The 18,120-nt window shown below is 41.5% G+C and overlaps 1 protein-coding gene across 3 annotated transcripts in view; it reads left to right on the top strand.

Moving 5' to 3' along the window:
- The window catches only part of SEC8 (subunit of exocyst complex 8), a 150,170-nt gene extending 136,145 nt beyond the window's left edge, over positions 1-14,025 (top strand). For 2 of the 3 annotated variants that reach the window (XM_087383654.1, XM_087383653.1), the window contains exons 20-26: positions 11,301-11,490; positions 11,626-11,703; positions 11,796-11,897; positions 12,024-12,098; positions 13,081-13,176; positions 13,319-13,368; positions 13,584-14,025. In XM_087383654.1, coding sequence (XP_087239780.1) covers positions 11,301-11,490; positions 11,626-11,703; positions 11,796-11,897; positions 12,024-12,098; positions 13,081-13,176; positions 13,319-13,368; positions 13,584-13,677 — 685 coding nt within the window. In that variant the 3' untranslated portion in view covers positions 13,678-14,025. Of the gene's footprint in view, positions 1-11,300; positions 11,491-11,625; positions 11,704-11,795; positions 11,898-12,023; positions 12,099-13,080; positions 13,177-13,318; positions 13,369-13,583 lie in introns of those variants that run through there. The other variant, XR_015541993.1, reaches the window with a different exon arrangement.
- The last annotated feature ends 4,095 nt before the right edge of the window (positions 14,026-18,120 follow it).

Below are 18,120 nucleotides of genomic sequence, written 5' to 3'. Positions count from 1 at the left end.
AATATGGTGATCAATGTGGTCTGGTTGGAAGAAATGAGTTTGCCCGTAGGTCCTCCCTGTCTCTGCAATTTGAGTAAGCGCTCTCTGTGTCTAACTGCCTCGTGGATTAAGGTGGCCAAGCATCTCTGATTTGGGTGAGTGAGGAAACAAGAGAGGAGTTCGAAGCTATTTCTGAAGAGACAATGAAAGCGGCCTCGCATCTCATAGTACACAGGGCATCTGAAGAGGAAGTGCTTCTCGGACTCAATCTCTTGTAGGCCACGCAAGGCACATATGCACATTGGGAACTCCCTCAACTCGCCCACTTTCTTTGTGGAGTCCATGTGACAACACGGAACTGTCCAATAGAGATCCTCAGCAGTGTGGGAGGTGGATTCGGGTATACCTTGGGGGATCAATAAAGCCCTCATCGGATATGTGCAGGCAATGATCACTGTAGAAGTTGAGCTTCACTGGGAGCTCACTCGAAGTCTTGAATGTGTGTAGCTGTAGAAGTCCTCGCGTATGACTTGGTTGACCTCGTGGCATCCAAGTGGGAGAAAGGGCGCATTAATGCTGTATTGGACGGGGGTAATTTGTCCACGTGGAGTCCCTAGCCCATCTGCATCCAAGAGATCTGAACCCCAACAAGGGCTGCTATACATACGTGCTACGGACCAAGGAGTTGAAAAAGAGGGCCTTGGTCCGAGGGTCCTGAAAGTGTGAGCGGAAGCACTTCTCTCTAGGTGGGCTAGCGAAGCATATCCTCTGTTCAGATGGGCCTGCATGGCCGGTCTCATCGTGAAAATAGGACCAAAGAAGAGGACTCCTAAATAAGTGTATGATTAGACAATCTCAATTGGTGATCCATCAAAAGTGAATCGCTCTCTATGCATAGCTGCTTGGGATGTGTTGAAGATCATCAGCTTGGTTTTACCAAGGTTAACCTTGAAATCATGCGACTCACAGAATGTTTGTAACACATCTAGGTGTCTCTAGATGCTCCCTATAGAAGAAGATAATAGCACCACGTCATCTGCATACAACATGATCTGAATCAAGGAACCAGTGAGAGCATCCAGCCACGCCTAGTGTCTCCATAGATGTCTTGAGCTCATCGATGTAGAGGCCAAGCATGGTTGGCGATAGTGGGCATCCCTGTTTGACCCCAATAGTGCTCATGATATTCTCTTTCCATCCAGCTCCTGTCCGGGGACTCTATTTGAAACCTCTCAAAGAGTGCCATAACAGCTCACATAATGTATCCTAGCTCCGGTGGTCGTCCAATAAGGTGGGCCCTTGGTACTGTATCAAAGGCTTTGCGGAAATCCACAAAGTTGCAAGCCTCTGTCTCCATGCCTTTGCCCCCTCAATGACACTCCTAAGTGTGAGTATGTGATCCATGGTCCCATGGTCACGTCGAAAATCGGCTTGCCCCTCTACCTTGAGCCCTTGCATCTTTGCGAATTGGCTGACCTCTGTATCAAGTACTGATGCATATGTCTTAGACATGACATGTCCGATCATGATGGTTAGATAGTTTTCTAGGATCATGGGATCCCCTACCTTGTGAAAGAAAGAAAGAAAGAAAGTCTATTAACGTCCATTGGAGACCAAAAGGTCTATGGGACAGCAAGAAACCCTCTAGTACATCTGCTTTAGGGAGGGCACATGGCAGCTCCCATGGAGTGCAAAAAGCAACCCATATTATTTAGGTACCTACATGATAATCTAGAAGAGTAAACGGCCATACATCAGTTTAAGACTGAGAGTCTTTTGGTTTTGATTTAAACTCTCTGATTAGTGCTACGCCTTCATGGTAAGCTGCCCAGTTTCCATCCTTTCTAGCAGCCCTTACTTTAGCTAATTCAGTTGCCTTAATCTTGAGTTGAGCTTGTGTAAGCTTTTGTGCTATCCATACTTTGGTGCCCTTCAACTTGTAAGATTGTCGAAGAAGCTTGAGCCGCATATCTTTTGACTTCAGAATCCAGAGTAAGGATTGCATGACCTCTATAGTGCAAAATAGAAGCTGGCTTGGAGTCGTCATCATCCTGCTCATCATCATTCATCCATTCACCCATTCAATGTTGGGCAAGCTTGCTTTGATCTTTGTCAATATTTCACACACTGTGTCCTCCTCTTTGTACCAATCTTCTGGGAGCTCTCCTATTCTAATCTTTAGTGCATTATCACATCTAGCTTCGTGTTCTTTAATCTCTACTTGAATATCAAACTTGCTTTGTTGTCCACTTCCACAATCATTTCCTTCTTAGCAGTTTGTACTTCAGTGTGAACAATATCTTTGACTGGAGAGACTGTTGGGATATTTGTGATCAAGGGCTTGCTAGGTGCATGTGTGCATCCACTAGCAGTCATATGGTTGTGTATGTGTGTGTAGAAGAGGCACACTTAGTGCCATAGACCATGACACATGTGATGATGTAATGCAAAGGCCCCCACATGGGGTGTGCCTATGATTGTGGAGTTCCTATGATTTAGGAGCTACCTCCATTGATGTAGGAGAGGTGCCATTGATTTAGGACACTCTCTCTCCATTTCTATAAAAGAGGGACTTCCCTCTCACAATGAAAAGAACACCCATTGCTACATCTTTTGTGTTCTCACTCCTCTTGCCACAATGCATCTATTCTCCCCCACGTTCCAACATTTGGTATCACAGCCATGATCCTCCTTGAGCTTTTAGACTCCTAGGATGCCACCTCATCATCTTCTTCAACCTTCTTCCATATCTCTCCCATTTTTTTCAATTCTGCCTGAATCTTGCAGCATCAATTTCTCTAGATCGAACCGTTAACTTTCAAAATGCTTTTGGCTCCAGCTTCCCCATGCTAGGGTGCACCTCTTCACCGTTGGGATTGACGGAATTTTACTATGAGCAGTCGTGTCGCTTCATTCTTCGCTCGTCAATCTAGCTCAAAATTTCGCCTGTTGGGGGACAATTTTGCAAAACCCTCTTAGTCATAGTTAGACAACACTATGAGCTTGCTGCTGATGAAATTTGAGCACCAATGCTTGCTGGAATAAGGAGAAAACATCAAAAAATCAGTCGGAATAGGTGCATCTCTCCACAGTGACACAACACGAAATTTCACCATTCCTCTTTGCTGGAAGTAGCCCTCAATAAGAGCTTCCATTTGCCTTTGAAAGCCCTCTCAAAGCTTTTATCTTCAACTTCAATTGAACCCTCCAACTTCAGATTGTTCAATTTTGGGGTAACAGTGATATCTGCTTCCAATATGAACCATTGAATATGGTTAAGTGCTAGAAAGTTTCATTATTATCTCAGTTATCTTTGGTCTTTTGGATGTTTGATCATTGAAAGTGATGTGAGCCATTTTTTGTTAGAATTATTATTATAATTCAGCAGTGACCAATGTAATGTAATAAGTAGGTTAGGGGCACTTTTCCCTCATTCAGAGGTTTTTCCCCCTAACCACAGTTAGTTCACTAACTCCGGTTAGTGAAGGATAAGGTTTTGTCACTTAGACAAAACCCATCCCACTACTTGTATTAGTCACTTCTTCTATTGCAAGTACTACGTTCAGCTCTCTTGCTTCCTGCTCTCTCACTCTCTCTTTATGTAACATTTGGTATCAGAGCGAGATCCAGCTTTTTGCTTCCTAGCCCGCAAGCTCCCTGCTCCTTGCTCGCAAGACCTTCCTGCTTCAAGCTCCCTGCTCCCGTTCGTACAATTTGTACGGATTGATTCCGTACAGCAGCCCACACTTTAGTTCTCGAGGTGCCGAACACCCTGTGCCATACGTACTTGCAACGCCATCAGGTCTATACAGTGGTACAAGCGCACGGAGCTCCCGTAGTCCGTACATCTGCCGTACAGTCGCCGTACATCGCTGTACTAGTTCTGTACATTTGTAGTACGACGACCATACTTGCACGTGTGGACCGTCATACTGCTTCCGTACACCTTACGTACAACGCCGTACTGTTGTGGTACACTATGCCGCACATCCGTACACAGGCATCTGCACACAGACATCCGTACCTGACTGCGTTAGTTGTCCATACTCCGTACAGCTACAATCCGTACAGGTTTCTGCAAATCCGTACACGTACGGATTTTCGTACATTTTGCAGGCCCTTGTACTTTTGGTTGGCATCCGCACTTTTGTGCAGGTTATATTCTTGCAGGTACTCGAGCAATTGTTTTCTGGCAGGCATTATCTGCAAATAGCCATTGTTTGGCTTAGATCTTGGAGAGAATTAGGAGCATTCTGTATTTGTGGATGGATACTGCAGTTGGGTTGCAGGTCATCCAAGAAATTGGGACTTTTGCAATTACACTGCAATTTTGCAGTGAAATTTGGGGCTTTTGCAGGCAAACTGCAATTTGTGCAACATTTGGGGCTTTCAGACCATTTTCCCTCTTTTGTATGCAATTTCCCACAAGAAATTGGGGCTTTTGCATTTGGGTTGCAATTTTGCAGGTAAAAGGGCATTTTGGAAGTTTGCAAACAGTTTTGGACTCAGTACGAGTCAAATTGCAGACTTTTGCCACCTTTTGCAGATTCTATTTGCAGATTTTTGGGCATTGAGCAGAGCATTGTGGTGCATTTTGAGCCTTAGATAGGCTGTGACAATATTTGTCACTGAGGGAAGATTTTCTTCGGCAGATTTTATTTGTGCATCTTACATCCCAGGAAGGGACTTTACTTGTTGAGTTTGCTGTATTTCTGAGTTGATCTAGCAAAAATGGCACAAAATAACTCAAATGAGGTGTTCGGGGTTCTCACACAAGAGGATAAGTTGGATGGCACGAACTACTCCTTGTGGAGTTTCATGGTTCACAATATCTTAGTTGGCAGAAATCTTTGGGATTATGTCAATGGAGATGAAGAAAGACCAGATACAACGCCTATACCTGTCACTCCTACAGCTGGAGGCAGGGGTAGAGGTACAAATACAGCACAGGTGATTGGAGCAGCCTCTCCAGGAGCTCCCACAGCAGAGCAGAAAAGATGGTACTCTAGAGATGCACAAGCTCTTTCAGTAATTTCTCTTTCTGTCAAGAGGTTCATTATACCTCATATTCGGTCATGCAAGACATGTTTGCAGCAAGAAACGATGCCAGAGTCTCCTTTCTGAAGCGAGAACTTTCCCATACACATATGGAGGAGGGAGATTCCATGAATTCTCACCTCACGAAGCTTCAAGATCTCAGGGAAGAATTGCTGAACATTGATGAAGTCATTCCAGATTCAGAGATGATCTCCACCACTCTGAACTCTCTTCCTGAGTCCTATCTCGGTTTCCACACCTCGCTGAATTTGTCATTGAGGGGGGGCAGCAATCCTCTCTCCTTTCACGAGTTGGTAGGACTTCTGTTGCAGGAGGAACAAACACGCAGAAATATGGCAACCCGGGCTGGCGAGCATGCTATGCTCTCCAAGTTCAAGCCCAAGGGTAAAGGGCAGCATAAGCCACATGCCAATCAGCCGACAGATTAGCATAAAGCTGATTCTGGACAGCCTTCTTATAAGGCACAGGGTGATACAAACAAGCAGAAAAAGAAGGGCATCTGTCATTATTGCAAGAAGCCAGCTCATTATATTGGAGAGTGCAAGAAGCGCATAGCCAAACAAAAGAAAAGGGATTCCGGTATGGCAGTATCAGATGCATCAGGTCCACATTGCCATGATGGAGGAGATGTTGTAGCCAACTTGGTTGAAGAGCACTATGCCTTTTTGACTTGCACTTCAGATTTTTCAGTGGGTAGTTCAGATACTACAGCCACTAATCATGATGACCCATATGCTTTTTTGACTTGCAGTTACGATCCTTCAAAGGATGAATGCTCTTTTATTGTTGATGAAACACTACATACTTAGTATTTTGATAGTGGTGCTTTAAAGCACATCACTTCCAAGAAAACTATGTTTGTAACTTTGCATTCTTCACCCACCAAGAAGAAGGTAACTTGTGCAAATAATTCTTCTCATTCAGTGTGTGGAGTGGGAGACATTATTCTCACATCCACTGATGGCAGAGATTTCAGAATTTCAGAATTTCAGATGTACTCTATGTGCGAGGTATAAAGAAGAATTTGCTTTCAGTGTCCTCACTCAATAGAGGAGGATTTCAGGTTGGTTTTTATGATGACAAGTGTGCAATCAGAGACAAAGAAAATGAATATTCTTTGAGGTTGTCTGGCACTTTGTATCGGGGTCTTTTTCAGCTTGATTTATATGAAATTAGATCCCATCTTGCATTATCAGTTAGCACTCCCACTGTTGCGATGCACAATGCGGAGTTTTTGCATGCCCGGTATGGGCACATGAGCTATGGCAGCTTAATGACACTTCAGAGGCATGATATGGTTGATGCATTACCTCCTTTGGAGTCGCCTCCTCCTCATGCATGTGAAGGTTGCATTCTTGGCAAAATGCATAGGCTTCCCTTCAAGAAGGATGGTGCAGTAAAAGCTACAAGAAAATTGCAGCTTATTCACAGTGATGTCTGCGGTCCCATGAGGACACCTGCTTTTGGGGGTTATCTCTATTTTGTTACATTCATAGATGACTTTACCGATTACACTTGGGTCTATGGTCTCAAGGCAAAATCAGAAGTGTTTATGCATTTCAAACACTTTGTGGCTATGTCTACGGTCCCATGAGGACACCTGCTTTTGGGGGTTATCCCTATTTTGTTACATCTATAGATGACTTTACCAATTACACTTGGGTCTATGGTCTCAAGGCAAAATCAGAAGTGTTTATGCATTTTAAACACTTTGTGGCTATGGTTGAAAATGAGACAGGACTCAAGGTGCATACACATCGCACAGATCGAGAGGGGGACGCACAGATCGAGAGGGGGAGTACATGTCTCATGAATTTGAGACATTTCTAAAAGAAAAAGGCATTATGCATCAGCTTACAGTGAGGCTTACACCTCAATAGAATGGCAAAGCTGAGCGGAAGAATCGCACCACCATGGAAATGGATAGATGCATGCTCACAAGTAAGAAGTTGCCTCACAGGTTTTGGTTGAAAGGCCTCATGTGTGCCAACTATATTTTAAATCGGGCTCCTACAAAGGCTTTGAAGACAATCACTCCCTATGAGGCATGGCATGGGAGAAAGCCTTCAATGGACCACTTCAGAGTTTTTGGTTGTGTTGCATATGCCCACGCTCCTGTGGAGTCCAGACACAAGTTGTCAGATAAGGCACTAAAATGCATTTTTGTGGGATATAGTTCACAAAGCAAAGGCTATCGTCGTTTAGTATGGACGCTCGTTTAGTAGCTCCACTACCACAGCTCGTTGTATCAGGATTTTCACAGTCTCATAGACCCATCGGTCTTCCGAAGACTTTAATAAACTTTCTTTCTTTCTTTCTTTCTACAATCCTACTACACGCAAGATTTTTGTCAGTAGAGATGTCGTATTCTCTGAAAATTCTGCACATACAATGCTGAATTTCAGATTCCGGCCTTTTCAGATGATGTGTTTGAGGGGATGCTTCCTATAGCATTTGGTTCCCCCGCTGAGAATCAGAATTTACAGCTCCACAAGTACAGATTCAGCCCCCAGCTGAATTGGTACAACCTCAGGGTGTGGATGAAGTTGTCAGGCAAGAAATTCAAGAGATACACGCAGCCAAAACAGTCCCGCATTGGTTGCTTCGGACTCTCAAGGAGAGTAGGCTTGAAGCTCCATGGCCTGGCAGAACTCATAGTGCAGTAAGGCACATGGAGGGAGCTCATTTAGTTGAATCAACTTATGCAGGTACTCTTCTTGATGAGGAGGAGCCTGAGACATTTGAAGAAGCAAAAGATAATGTGCATTGGATGAATGCCATGCACGATGAGTTGCAGTCCATTCATAAAAATCAGACTTGGGATGTTTGGATTTGCGACCAGGTAACAATGCCATAGGTACACGGTGGGTTTTCAAAGTCAAAAGAAAGCCAGATGGGTCCATTGATCGGTACAAGGCAAGGCTGGTTGCAAAAGGATATGCGCAGAATAAGGGCATAGATTATGAGGAGACTTTTGCTCCTACATCCAGGATGACAACCATCAGGTCAGTTATAGCCATGGTTGCAAATTTTGAATGGAATGTTCATCAGTTGGACATTAAAACAGCTTTCCATAATGGGGACTTGTTGGAAGAGGTTTATGTTAAACAACCTCCGGGCTTTGAAATTTCAGGAAATGCACTTTAGGTATGCAAGTTGAATAAAGCTTTGTATGGGCTGAAACAAGCCCCACATGCATGGTATGCCAAAATTGATGCCTTTCTGACCTGCAAGGGGCTGCATAATAGTCCAACTGAGAGCACCCTCTACATCAAGAAGGATGGGGGGGATATTCTGGTCATCATTCTTTATGTAGATGACATGCTGCTCACCGGATCAAATGAGGAAGTAATTGCAGATTTCAAGGCCCAATTGAAAGCTACATTTGATATGTTAGACTTGGGCTTGTTACATTTCTTTTTGGGGATCCAGTTTATTCAAGAGAAACGTGGCATTGTTATGTCTCAATCCAAGTATGTTCAAAAGCTCTTGGACAGATTCAACATGCATGATTGCAAGCCTATGTCCACTCCCATGGAGCCGGGGCTGAATCTTACAATGCATGATGCGGGTGAATCAATTGATGTCACACTCTTTGTCACGCTGTTGGATGCCTCATTTATCTCTGCAATACACGACCTAATATCAGTTTTCAGTTTCTCAGGTGAGCAGGTATATGCACAGCCCAAAGATTATGCATTGGCAGGCTGTAAAACGCATCTTCCGTTACTTGCAAGGTTCAAAGTCTTTTGGCTTGATGTTTCCCAGGGGGGGTGACTTGCAAATGCATGCTTACAGTGACTCAGATTGGGCTGAAGACTATGATACTAGGCTGTCCACAAGTGGGAATTGTTTCTTTTTAGGACATGCTTGCATTTCTTGGTTGAGTAAGAAACAGTCTACAGTGGCTACCTCCTCATGTGAAGCTGAGTACAGGGCAGCTTTCACAGCGACAGTTGAATGTGTTTGGCTGAGTCGTTTATTTGCTGATCTTCATCTTTCATTGGAGGGTCCTTCTCCAATTCTCACTGATAGTCAGAGTGCTATAGCAGTGGCAAAGAATCCTGTGTTTCATGCTCGCACGAAGCACATTGAGGTTCACTATCACTATGTTAGAGAGAAGTTGCATGCAGGAGAGATCAGTATGATCTATGTGTCAACACATGACAATGTTGCAGACATCTTCACCAAAGCACTTCCACGTGAAAAGTTTGAGGCATTTCGCAGTGCCTTGAACTTATCTTCTTTTGATGATTGATCATTTCCTTGTACATGACATTGGCACTGCAAGGGGGTGTTAGAATTATTATTATAATTCAGCAATGACCAATGTAATGTAATAAGTAGGTTAGGGGCACTTTTCCCTCATTTAAAGGTTTTTCCCCCTAACCACAATTAGCTCACTAACTACGGTTAGTGAAGGATAAGGTTTTGTCACTTAGACAAAACCCATCCCACTTCTTGTATTGCAAGCACTATGTTCAGCTCTCTTGCTCTCACACTCTCTTTTTGTAATAGAATGCTCCATAGTTTCTAGGGAACGGCGTTTTGACACCTAGAACGTCTGGAACACCGTTCCTAAAAGCAAGGCTGAACCATAACACCCTTGGAACGCCACCCCAAGTTTCAAATGGGTATTCTAGAGCTTATATGGAAAGTTTCAAGCTTTTAAAATGTTAGTTTCTTTCATGTTCTAGCATAGTTTATGTTATAGACGTGTTGTGTATGACGTGGCGTTCCGGTTCGTTCCCCCTTCCCAAAACGTTCCCATTCCGATACCCAAATTTCCAGAACGTTCCCGTTCCTTGGTAACCATGGAATGCACACGTGCTGGCTGCACCAGCAAAAGGACAACTGTTTCACAAGCCAATACTTGGCTAGGCAAATGCAGCCTGAATATATCAGTTATGAAGTGACACAGTGAATTGTTTGAACAGTACCAATGCAGAATCAAATCTTCCCCAATCTGGATTAAATCTGTGAGTTTAGAGCATCAATGCACCTTGAAACCAGGTCGGCCACCTTCAAATCAGAGGCAACCTGATAAGTACAGCAAGTACACACAAAATACAGCAAGTGCAGAAAGAGTACAGCAGGTACAGCAGTGAAGACTGCTGCGAAACACCTACAAATGTAATGCTTGATAAGCACAAGTATCTGCTCCGACTCAGGCCCAGATTTCACCTGCAGAAACCCCAAGAACATTCGCCTAGTAGGTGGCTGTAAGTTTCCTCTACTTGGGGCACCCTTCGATTCTCGAAGATGATTTCATAGAGGACAGGTATTGAACTGCGAAATATAAGGGGCACATGAGGGTATCGAACTGCGAAATATTGGAGGACCACCTTTGATCTTACGCTTTAATAGTCTAGATGTGGCATGTGTGTGTATGTGTGTGTGTGATGTGCATTCTCTTGGTGACCTCCTTTGGCCCAGTTAGAAGTTTTTTACTACCGTTTTTAGTTTTGAGTAGCAATAACATCTATGAATGTTTAATTTTTCTAATGAATACTACTTTGTTTTAAAAAGTGTGTGTGTGTGTACATGCATGCACGTGTGCACCATCTCCTTCCACATTTGTACTCTTTGGGATGACCTCACATTACATACGTCACGACTCATGGTATATGTCTGCATCCAACGGGCATGGGATCTCTCGATCCTGACCATATGGCATTAAAATGGCATTATGTAAAGAGAGTTTTCTTCACCTGATGGAGGTTGGTTTCACTCATGCCTTGTATAGTATTTGTAGGTCACCTTTTGCATGCAGTATGGGTAGCATGCACCTTTAGTATGTGTATTCTTATTCAGTTTCAGTTTCGGTGTTACCTCAGACCTGTAGCTCTCCTATTGGTCTCATGATGCATTTCCAGTTTTGTCCTTAGGCCATACTTCTGTAAATCATAATGTAATGGGATCTTCACCTCTTCTTGATATAGAATGACGAGCCTAAAAAAGCTTTTAATAGGCCCCAGGGGCTGAGGAAGTTTTTCTGACGGCTGTTTTTTGCATAGGCGAAGTAGACAGGCTAGGCTTGAGCTAGCTAGCAAAACAAAGTCAGGAGCATGTTTCTTTTCCTTTACTATCTGGTTGTTTTTCTTTTCTTTTCTTTTTTCTGCGGGAAAACCCAGGGCTTCCGTTTGCCTTGAGAAACTTGCAATCAGTTCCTAATAGTAGACCAATTTATCTCAATTTATGTTGTGAATGTACTGAGACACAGCCTGTGTGTAACCATTGGTATGTGTGCATGGATGGTTCAGATTAGGGCAGAGAAGATCTCCATCCTCACCCAATCATCAGGACTCCAAACATTTTCATCACCACCGCCGCACTAGCAGCGCCCTTACGACAAGCCTTGCTGTACTCGCCGATAAATATCGTTCTCTTAGTGGTGAATGCTTGCGTACTCTTCGTATAGAAATGCAGCTAGGGGCAATCTACCATTTACAGGTTTGATAAGATCCTTTCGTGGTGTAAACCAAATACAAGGTGCTGTGAAGGTCGCTTTCAAGTGTTCATCTCCATATTTAATCATGTTTGGCCTCAGACAAAAAAGCATTTAGCATTGCAATTTTCTTGTAGCAGAATATGAGTGCGCGGGAATACACAACGGATCAGGATGCAGAGGAACCAGAAGATTTCGTGATCTCTCTCACCATGCAGGTGCTTGATTGATCGGAAATGAGTGCTTTCTGCTTTTTTCCAGCAGTATGTGTTGGTGGTTTCTTCTAATGGGGGGTATGATGTGTTTTCAGATAACAAGACTTGATGAAGAGATGATGCCTTACATTCCGGAGCATAAGAGAAACTACATTTTTGGAGGCATTTGTGGTGTTGTAGCTACTTTCTTTATGAAAGTGAGAGAGAATATGTTCTGTGTCCAGATATTAGTTTTTGGCTATGGTGAAAGCTCCAGTCTTACCATATAGTGTTTTTAAACTAATTGACTGTAACAAAAGTGGTTTGCTCATTCTTTATCTCAGGCATTGCACGATATGAGCACAATAAACTTGTTTGGTGTCCGGCAGATCTGCCGAAATTGTATCGCTGTGGAACAGGTATTTGTCTTCCCAATCATGTTTGATGGCTTTACACTTGAATGTATGGCTCAAACGATGTACATGCTGAACATCCTAAGATTTAGGAGTTGCACACTTTATTACATGCAATCTGCTCCAAAATCTTCAATTTGAACATACAGTGGCACTATTTGTGAGGGTGAAGATAGCTTGTGAATGCAAAATGGATGGTTTTAACCTCGGGCAGTATTCCCATGTGTTCAACTCCTGTATGACTCTCTGGGCTCTTTTGACAACAAGATGAGAGTCAAATCTTCGTCATTATCTTTGGCAAATTGACCAACTATTCTACTCTCAATCTCTGAAGGCAGTCCTTAGACGGATGTTGAATTGTGTGAGGAACAATGATGGAGCAGCTACTAAAGCATGTATGCACACTATGTTTGAATACTCGTTGCTCACTGCCTGATGGGTGAGAGTCCTAAAAGAATTGTTGCTGGAGAAAACTAGCCTCAAATGGGATCCTTCTTCATGATTCATGCACCCTGCCCCCCTCCTCTCTCCTCTTCCGTTCTTTGGACATCCGTGCATTTTCCAAATCACTAGCAGCGTAGTGTTACTCTTGGCTGTTGGCGCAACCATAGCTCTCAATGTAAATGCATCATGTTATTGTTGTCATTCAGCATACACCGCCACACCCTTCTCCCTCTTTTTTGACAGCTTCCTGAGTTTGGATTTGGCTCAAAAGGGGGCTGCTAGAATGAATTTCCTTGACCAGAGCGAGGTGAACAAAGCAGCATTGTTTGAAGTCATGAAGCTAGTGTTTGTTTAAAAACCTAGGAACATCCCTAAGTATGAGTTCGAAAGACTCTTATGCTGCTTATTTTAACTTATCTTGAACCTTAGGACATACAAATGTTGGAGAATGAACTAGCTTTTTCCATTTGAAATTAAATTTTCTTTAGTGAGCAATATCCCCCCCCAATCCCCTTTACCAACATTGTTTTCTGGAGTGGCTTAGGCTCTTGCTGCATTGTCTTCAAGCAACAGTGAGATGGTTCAGCAACGGCTGAATCGGGTTCGGAACTATTATGAGCTGTTGAATCTGCCATTTGAGGTGAGAAGTAATATCAATTCTGCTACTTTACCTGGCGCCTGACATTTATTGCTACGTTTAGCAGTGTCCGTCAGTCGTAGGCTGGATGCTTGGTTCTTCGACTTACCCGCACTTTACTAACATTCGTCTTATTGTTTTACAGGCTTTGATAGCATTCGTATCAGAACATTACATCCTCTATAGTTTTTCAGAGTATGGTCTTATCCTCTACAGTTCCTTTTTTTGTTCAGATAGTCCATGGAAACTTGGTCTGTCAATTCTTTTTTTGGCAGAGCTCTAGCATATGCCCCTCTATTATGGGAAAAAGCTGTTGACATTCTTATCATACGATAGTAACAAGAGTTGTTAGTTGGTCTTACTATTGTCAGTTTCAGACTCAGGGATCTATTGTCTTTGTGTTACTGCAGGTTTTCCAGTCTACTGAGAGTCAGTGTTCCAGGCAGGGAAGTACCCCTGGATGCAGTGCAAAGAGTGGGGAAAATCTTAGCCCCTGGATCGTAACCCAATTTATTGAATGTTGGTACCAAAATTGAGCTTATGGTGTTCTTTATGTTTTTCTTCTTTAGGCGATTGCACTGACGGTGTTTTTTGCAACACCCGAGTGATTATATTCTTTATTGTACAGCTGTCAAAATGTGTACATAAGAGGCTTTTCAGTGCATCATATTTTTAAAATGATCGAAGTATCATAGCAGCAACATTGATGTCATCATCATACTTCAATTCTTTTATCTATTAAATCCAATCCTATGTAGCAAGTGGTTGGAAAGTTGTCCCCTTTGAGGTGGATCTATCATGCCAGATAAGAAGTGCCTTTTAAAAATTGTTTAATATTTTGCACTCATTGCTTTTTTGTAATGTATGTAGTTTTAAAGGACACAAACATGTTCATCAAGCTTATAATAGCTCATAAATTCTATGTGCCTAAACTGCTTTTTCTTTTCTCACATGGCTTGTATTTCAGTATGAGTTCATAGGTAAGTCTCACTTGGGATGTAGGAGAGGTGACTTATATAAATTAATATATATTATTTTGAAGCAATTGTCTACAGAGAACTTGGAATCTCTATAATCTTGCATTGCAATGATTTCTAGTAGTTCGACACCTAGTCTTCACCCTTTGTATTTTAATAAGCATGGGAACTGCATGTGTTTTGTGTAAGCGTGTGTGTGGGCTTGAGGGTACGTGTATGTCCATAGTAGTTAGCAAAAGCCTAGGAGTGTTGATATTCCAAAAAAGTTATAATGGCATGGATGAAAGTTAGTAGTGTATCCCTATCATAACAGAGCCAATAGTGTTACATTTAATGTCCATCCCATTTGTCTTCAGTATACATCTAAATTGATAGCATGTGTTAGCTTAAAGATTTTAGTTTTCCAAAGTTATCCATCTTTGGATGATGAAATACAAGTGATTACTATCAAATAAGAAAGAAAAAGGTTGTGTGAGTCATTGTGGATGGCGGTTTTGGAGTCACAAATCATATTTGTAGCAGTTGTGAATAAATTGCAGTTGAATATTATGAAGCACTCTCCATTTCAGGCATGTTAAAGACAGTAGGTATTCTTTCTAATGTTGTTCTTACTATTGGTGGTAGTCATTACACAATGAGTTTATTGGTTATTCCAATGGAAGAGAATGCCTATCCCTTATTGTTGGGAAGACCCTATTTGTAAGGGCCAAGGTGTTACATGATTAGGGAACTGAGTTGATGATATAAAAATTGGAGATAAGGAAATACAGATTCTATTCAATCCAACTAAGGTAATAAAAGTTATAGGCCTCACGATCTTGAAGTCAAGGACGAGTTTCCATAAGATGTTGAAGCTAGATGGACCTTCAGATCCTATGAGTTGTAGAGCTTGATATATTCTAGAATATTTGTTGACCTAAAACAACAAATTAAGGAAGTCAGGATTGCTACACAACATCTATATCCTAGTAATTTCATTGAAGATGTCACTAGAGAGAGAAATTACTGAGCCCCAGCGCACAATGACTCGGTTAGGTTCTGAACCATAAATTAAGGAAGATAAGATTGCTACACAACAATATTTATATGCCAGTAATTTCATTGAGGATGTCATTGGGGAGAGAGAAATTACTGATCCCCAACTCAAAATCACTCAGTTAGGTTCTAATTAGCTATTCCTAGAGCCAACTCAGGAATTGGGATTATATTAGGAAACCATAAGAGTGGTCGTCAATGCTTATGTGATTGATAGGTATTTGCACAAAGTCAAGAATCTAGTTATGCAATATAAGGATGTTTTTGCTTGGAGTTATATAGATTTCAAGGGAAAGCCAACCAAAATTTGCTAGCATAGAAGTCCCTTGGTACTCGATGTTAAATCTATTAGGCAATAGAGGGATACATAATGAACCCAAATTATGCCAAACAAATTAAGGCCGAGCTAGATAAGCTCATTCAAGCAGGATTAATCTATTCTATTGATAGAGTGATTAGTTATTTCCTATTGTGGTGGGTCCTAAGAAAAATGGAAACTCCAAGTTTGTGTGGATTATAGGAAGCTAAATGCTCATATTACTTTTCCTATCCCATTTATAGATAGTATACTTAACTAGGTTGCATGACATGAGATGTTCGTTCATGGATGGTTACAGTGGCTAAAATCAAATTTTTATTGCATCAGAAGATCAAGGAAGAATTCCTTTATCGTTGATTGTGCATGCTACTAAAGTTATGCTCTTTGGACTCAGAAATGGTCCATCTACCTTTTAGAGATTTATGGTTGAAACTTTCAAAGACTACTTGACCAAGTTGATCTTTGTGTTTACTCGACTATCTCCTATCATTTAAAATATTTGGATAAAGTCTTTGATAGGTGCAACTATGTTGGTATTTCCTTAAATCTAGTAAAGAGTATCTTTTGTGTCCGAGTTGGTTTTCGAATTGGCCATGTAATATCCAAGGATGGAATAAGGACGGAACCTGGAAAAATTATAGCTATAGAATCCATGCTTGAACCAAGTTTGAATGAATTAAGGCCTCTTGTTGGGTTTATGAGTTTCTACAGACATTTCATTCAAGATTTTGCTAAGATAGCTTCCCCATTGTACGAGCTCACAAAGAAAGATGTAAAGTTTTAGTGGACACTCCAGTTGTCTACTGCATTTCATGATGGGATGTCAGTTTTCATGTTCTTGTGGATGCTTTTGGATATGTCATTGAGATTATTTTAGCTCAACCAGAGGGTAAATTGGATTATTTTATTTACTACACTAGTAGACTGATGACTGAGCTAGAGTGCAATTATAGTGCAATTGAAACATGAACCATGGGTATGGTATGAAGTGTTTAGTAATTATGACATTATTTATTGGGCAATAAGTCCATATTTTATGCAGATCATCAGACATTATTATATCTTATCAACAAAATTATCATTTAGGCAGATTAGTTCGATGGATGCTCTTATTATAGGAATTTAATTTTTAGATTGTTCATAAATTTGGCAAATCACATGCAAGAGTTGATTTTTAATCTCGTCTACCACATCACACAATCAAGTCCGGAGTCACTGTTGAGCTTCGTGATGGTAATCTTTTTGCTATTGATTTCAACGAGACTAAATATCATGATTTGTTACAATCTCTCTCTCAAGATACACTTCTTGTGCAAATGTTGAAAAAAAAGCAGCAAGAGCTTGTTGTTAAGGCTTAGAAGTATAGCTGTATGGTGGTTAGTTATAGTTCTAATGTGCCGATGGTGTCCTATAAAGGTGGGTTTAACCACACGAGTGCACCATTGTACTTGCATAAAGTCTTGCTAGAGGTCATTTGGAAGTGATCTTATAGCCAATGGGATGCACATGCCTTAGTGTGACGCTTGTCAGTGCATTGGGCGAACGATCCCCCATGATCATATGCCTTTGCAACCAAGTGAGCCTTGGGAAGCTTTCCAGCGTTGAAGCCTTGATTTCGTTGGTCCTTTCAAAACAACTAGAAATTGGAATAAGTATGCTATTGTAACTATTGATTATGCTACTAAACGAGCTAAGGCAAAAGTCGATAGAGATATCTTCGCCTACAACGAAATTTATCTTTGAGAATATTATCTGCAGATATTGTAGTTTCATTGAGTTTGTTTTTGGGGATACCAAATTACATGCATCATTATTAGGCTTGAAATATTGACCAAAGAATTCATTTTTGTTCATTAGGTAGCTACTACATTCTATCCTCGGTGTAATGGACAGGCCGAGTCCACCAATTTTTTCTCAAATTGGTTCTTATTACAAAGACTATTATATTGATGGGGATACCAAATTACATGCATAATTATGGACTTAGCAAACTGCTTCTAAGGTCAGGACCAATCTCACTCCATGCCATATGGCGTTTGCCATTGTCCCAGTTGAATCTCTTGTTTTGAGTTTGCGCGTGGTTGCAGAATAGCATTTTGGTGAACCTAAAGCGGTCCATTAGTGATTGGAGCAGCTTACTAAATTGGATGAATTACTATTACGAGCTAAATGGACACATCATGTAATTCAAAGAAGAAGAAAGGCTTGGAATGACATGTATATCATGCCCAATATTTTGAAAAAGGGTATGCTTATGTCATTATACAATGCAAGGGATGGTAAGATGAAGCCTAATTTCAAATTTGGTTGGGATGGTCCATACAAATTGGTGGAAGTTCATGATAATGGTATTGTTGAATTGGTTGATCTAGAAGGCAAAGCTATTTTTGTGTTGATATATTGGACCTGAGACAAGTTTGCCGAGTGCCACAATGAGTTTGGTCACAATGGATAGTCCACAATGGGCTTAAGCGAGTGTCAAGTGGCACCGAGTGGCACTAATCATGAGAGCTACAATGAGTGGGTTCCGATTGAGGAGTCACATTGGAAACTTGAACAGGTAGTGAATCATCACCAACAACGAGTCACTAGCTCATGCAACACTTCATGCTACAT

Source organism: Dipteris shenzhenensis, chromosome 13 (genome assembly GCF_047967505.1).
Source record: "Dipteris shenzhenensis isolate YYH24624 ecotype China chromosome 13, Dip_SZ_1.0, whole genome shotgun sequence".
Lineage (NCBI taxonomy): Eukaryota > Viridiplantae > Streptophyta > Polypodiopsida > Gleicheniales > Dipteridaceae > Dipteris > Dipteris shenzhenensis.
The sequence above is the reverse complement of the archived record's forward strand: the minus strand, read 5'-3'. Positions and strand labels throughout refer to the sequence as shown.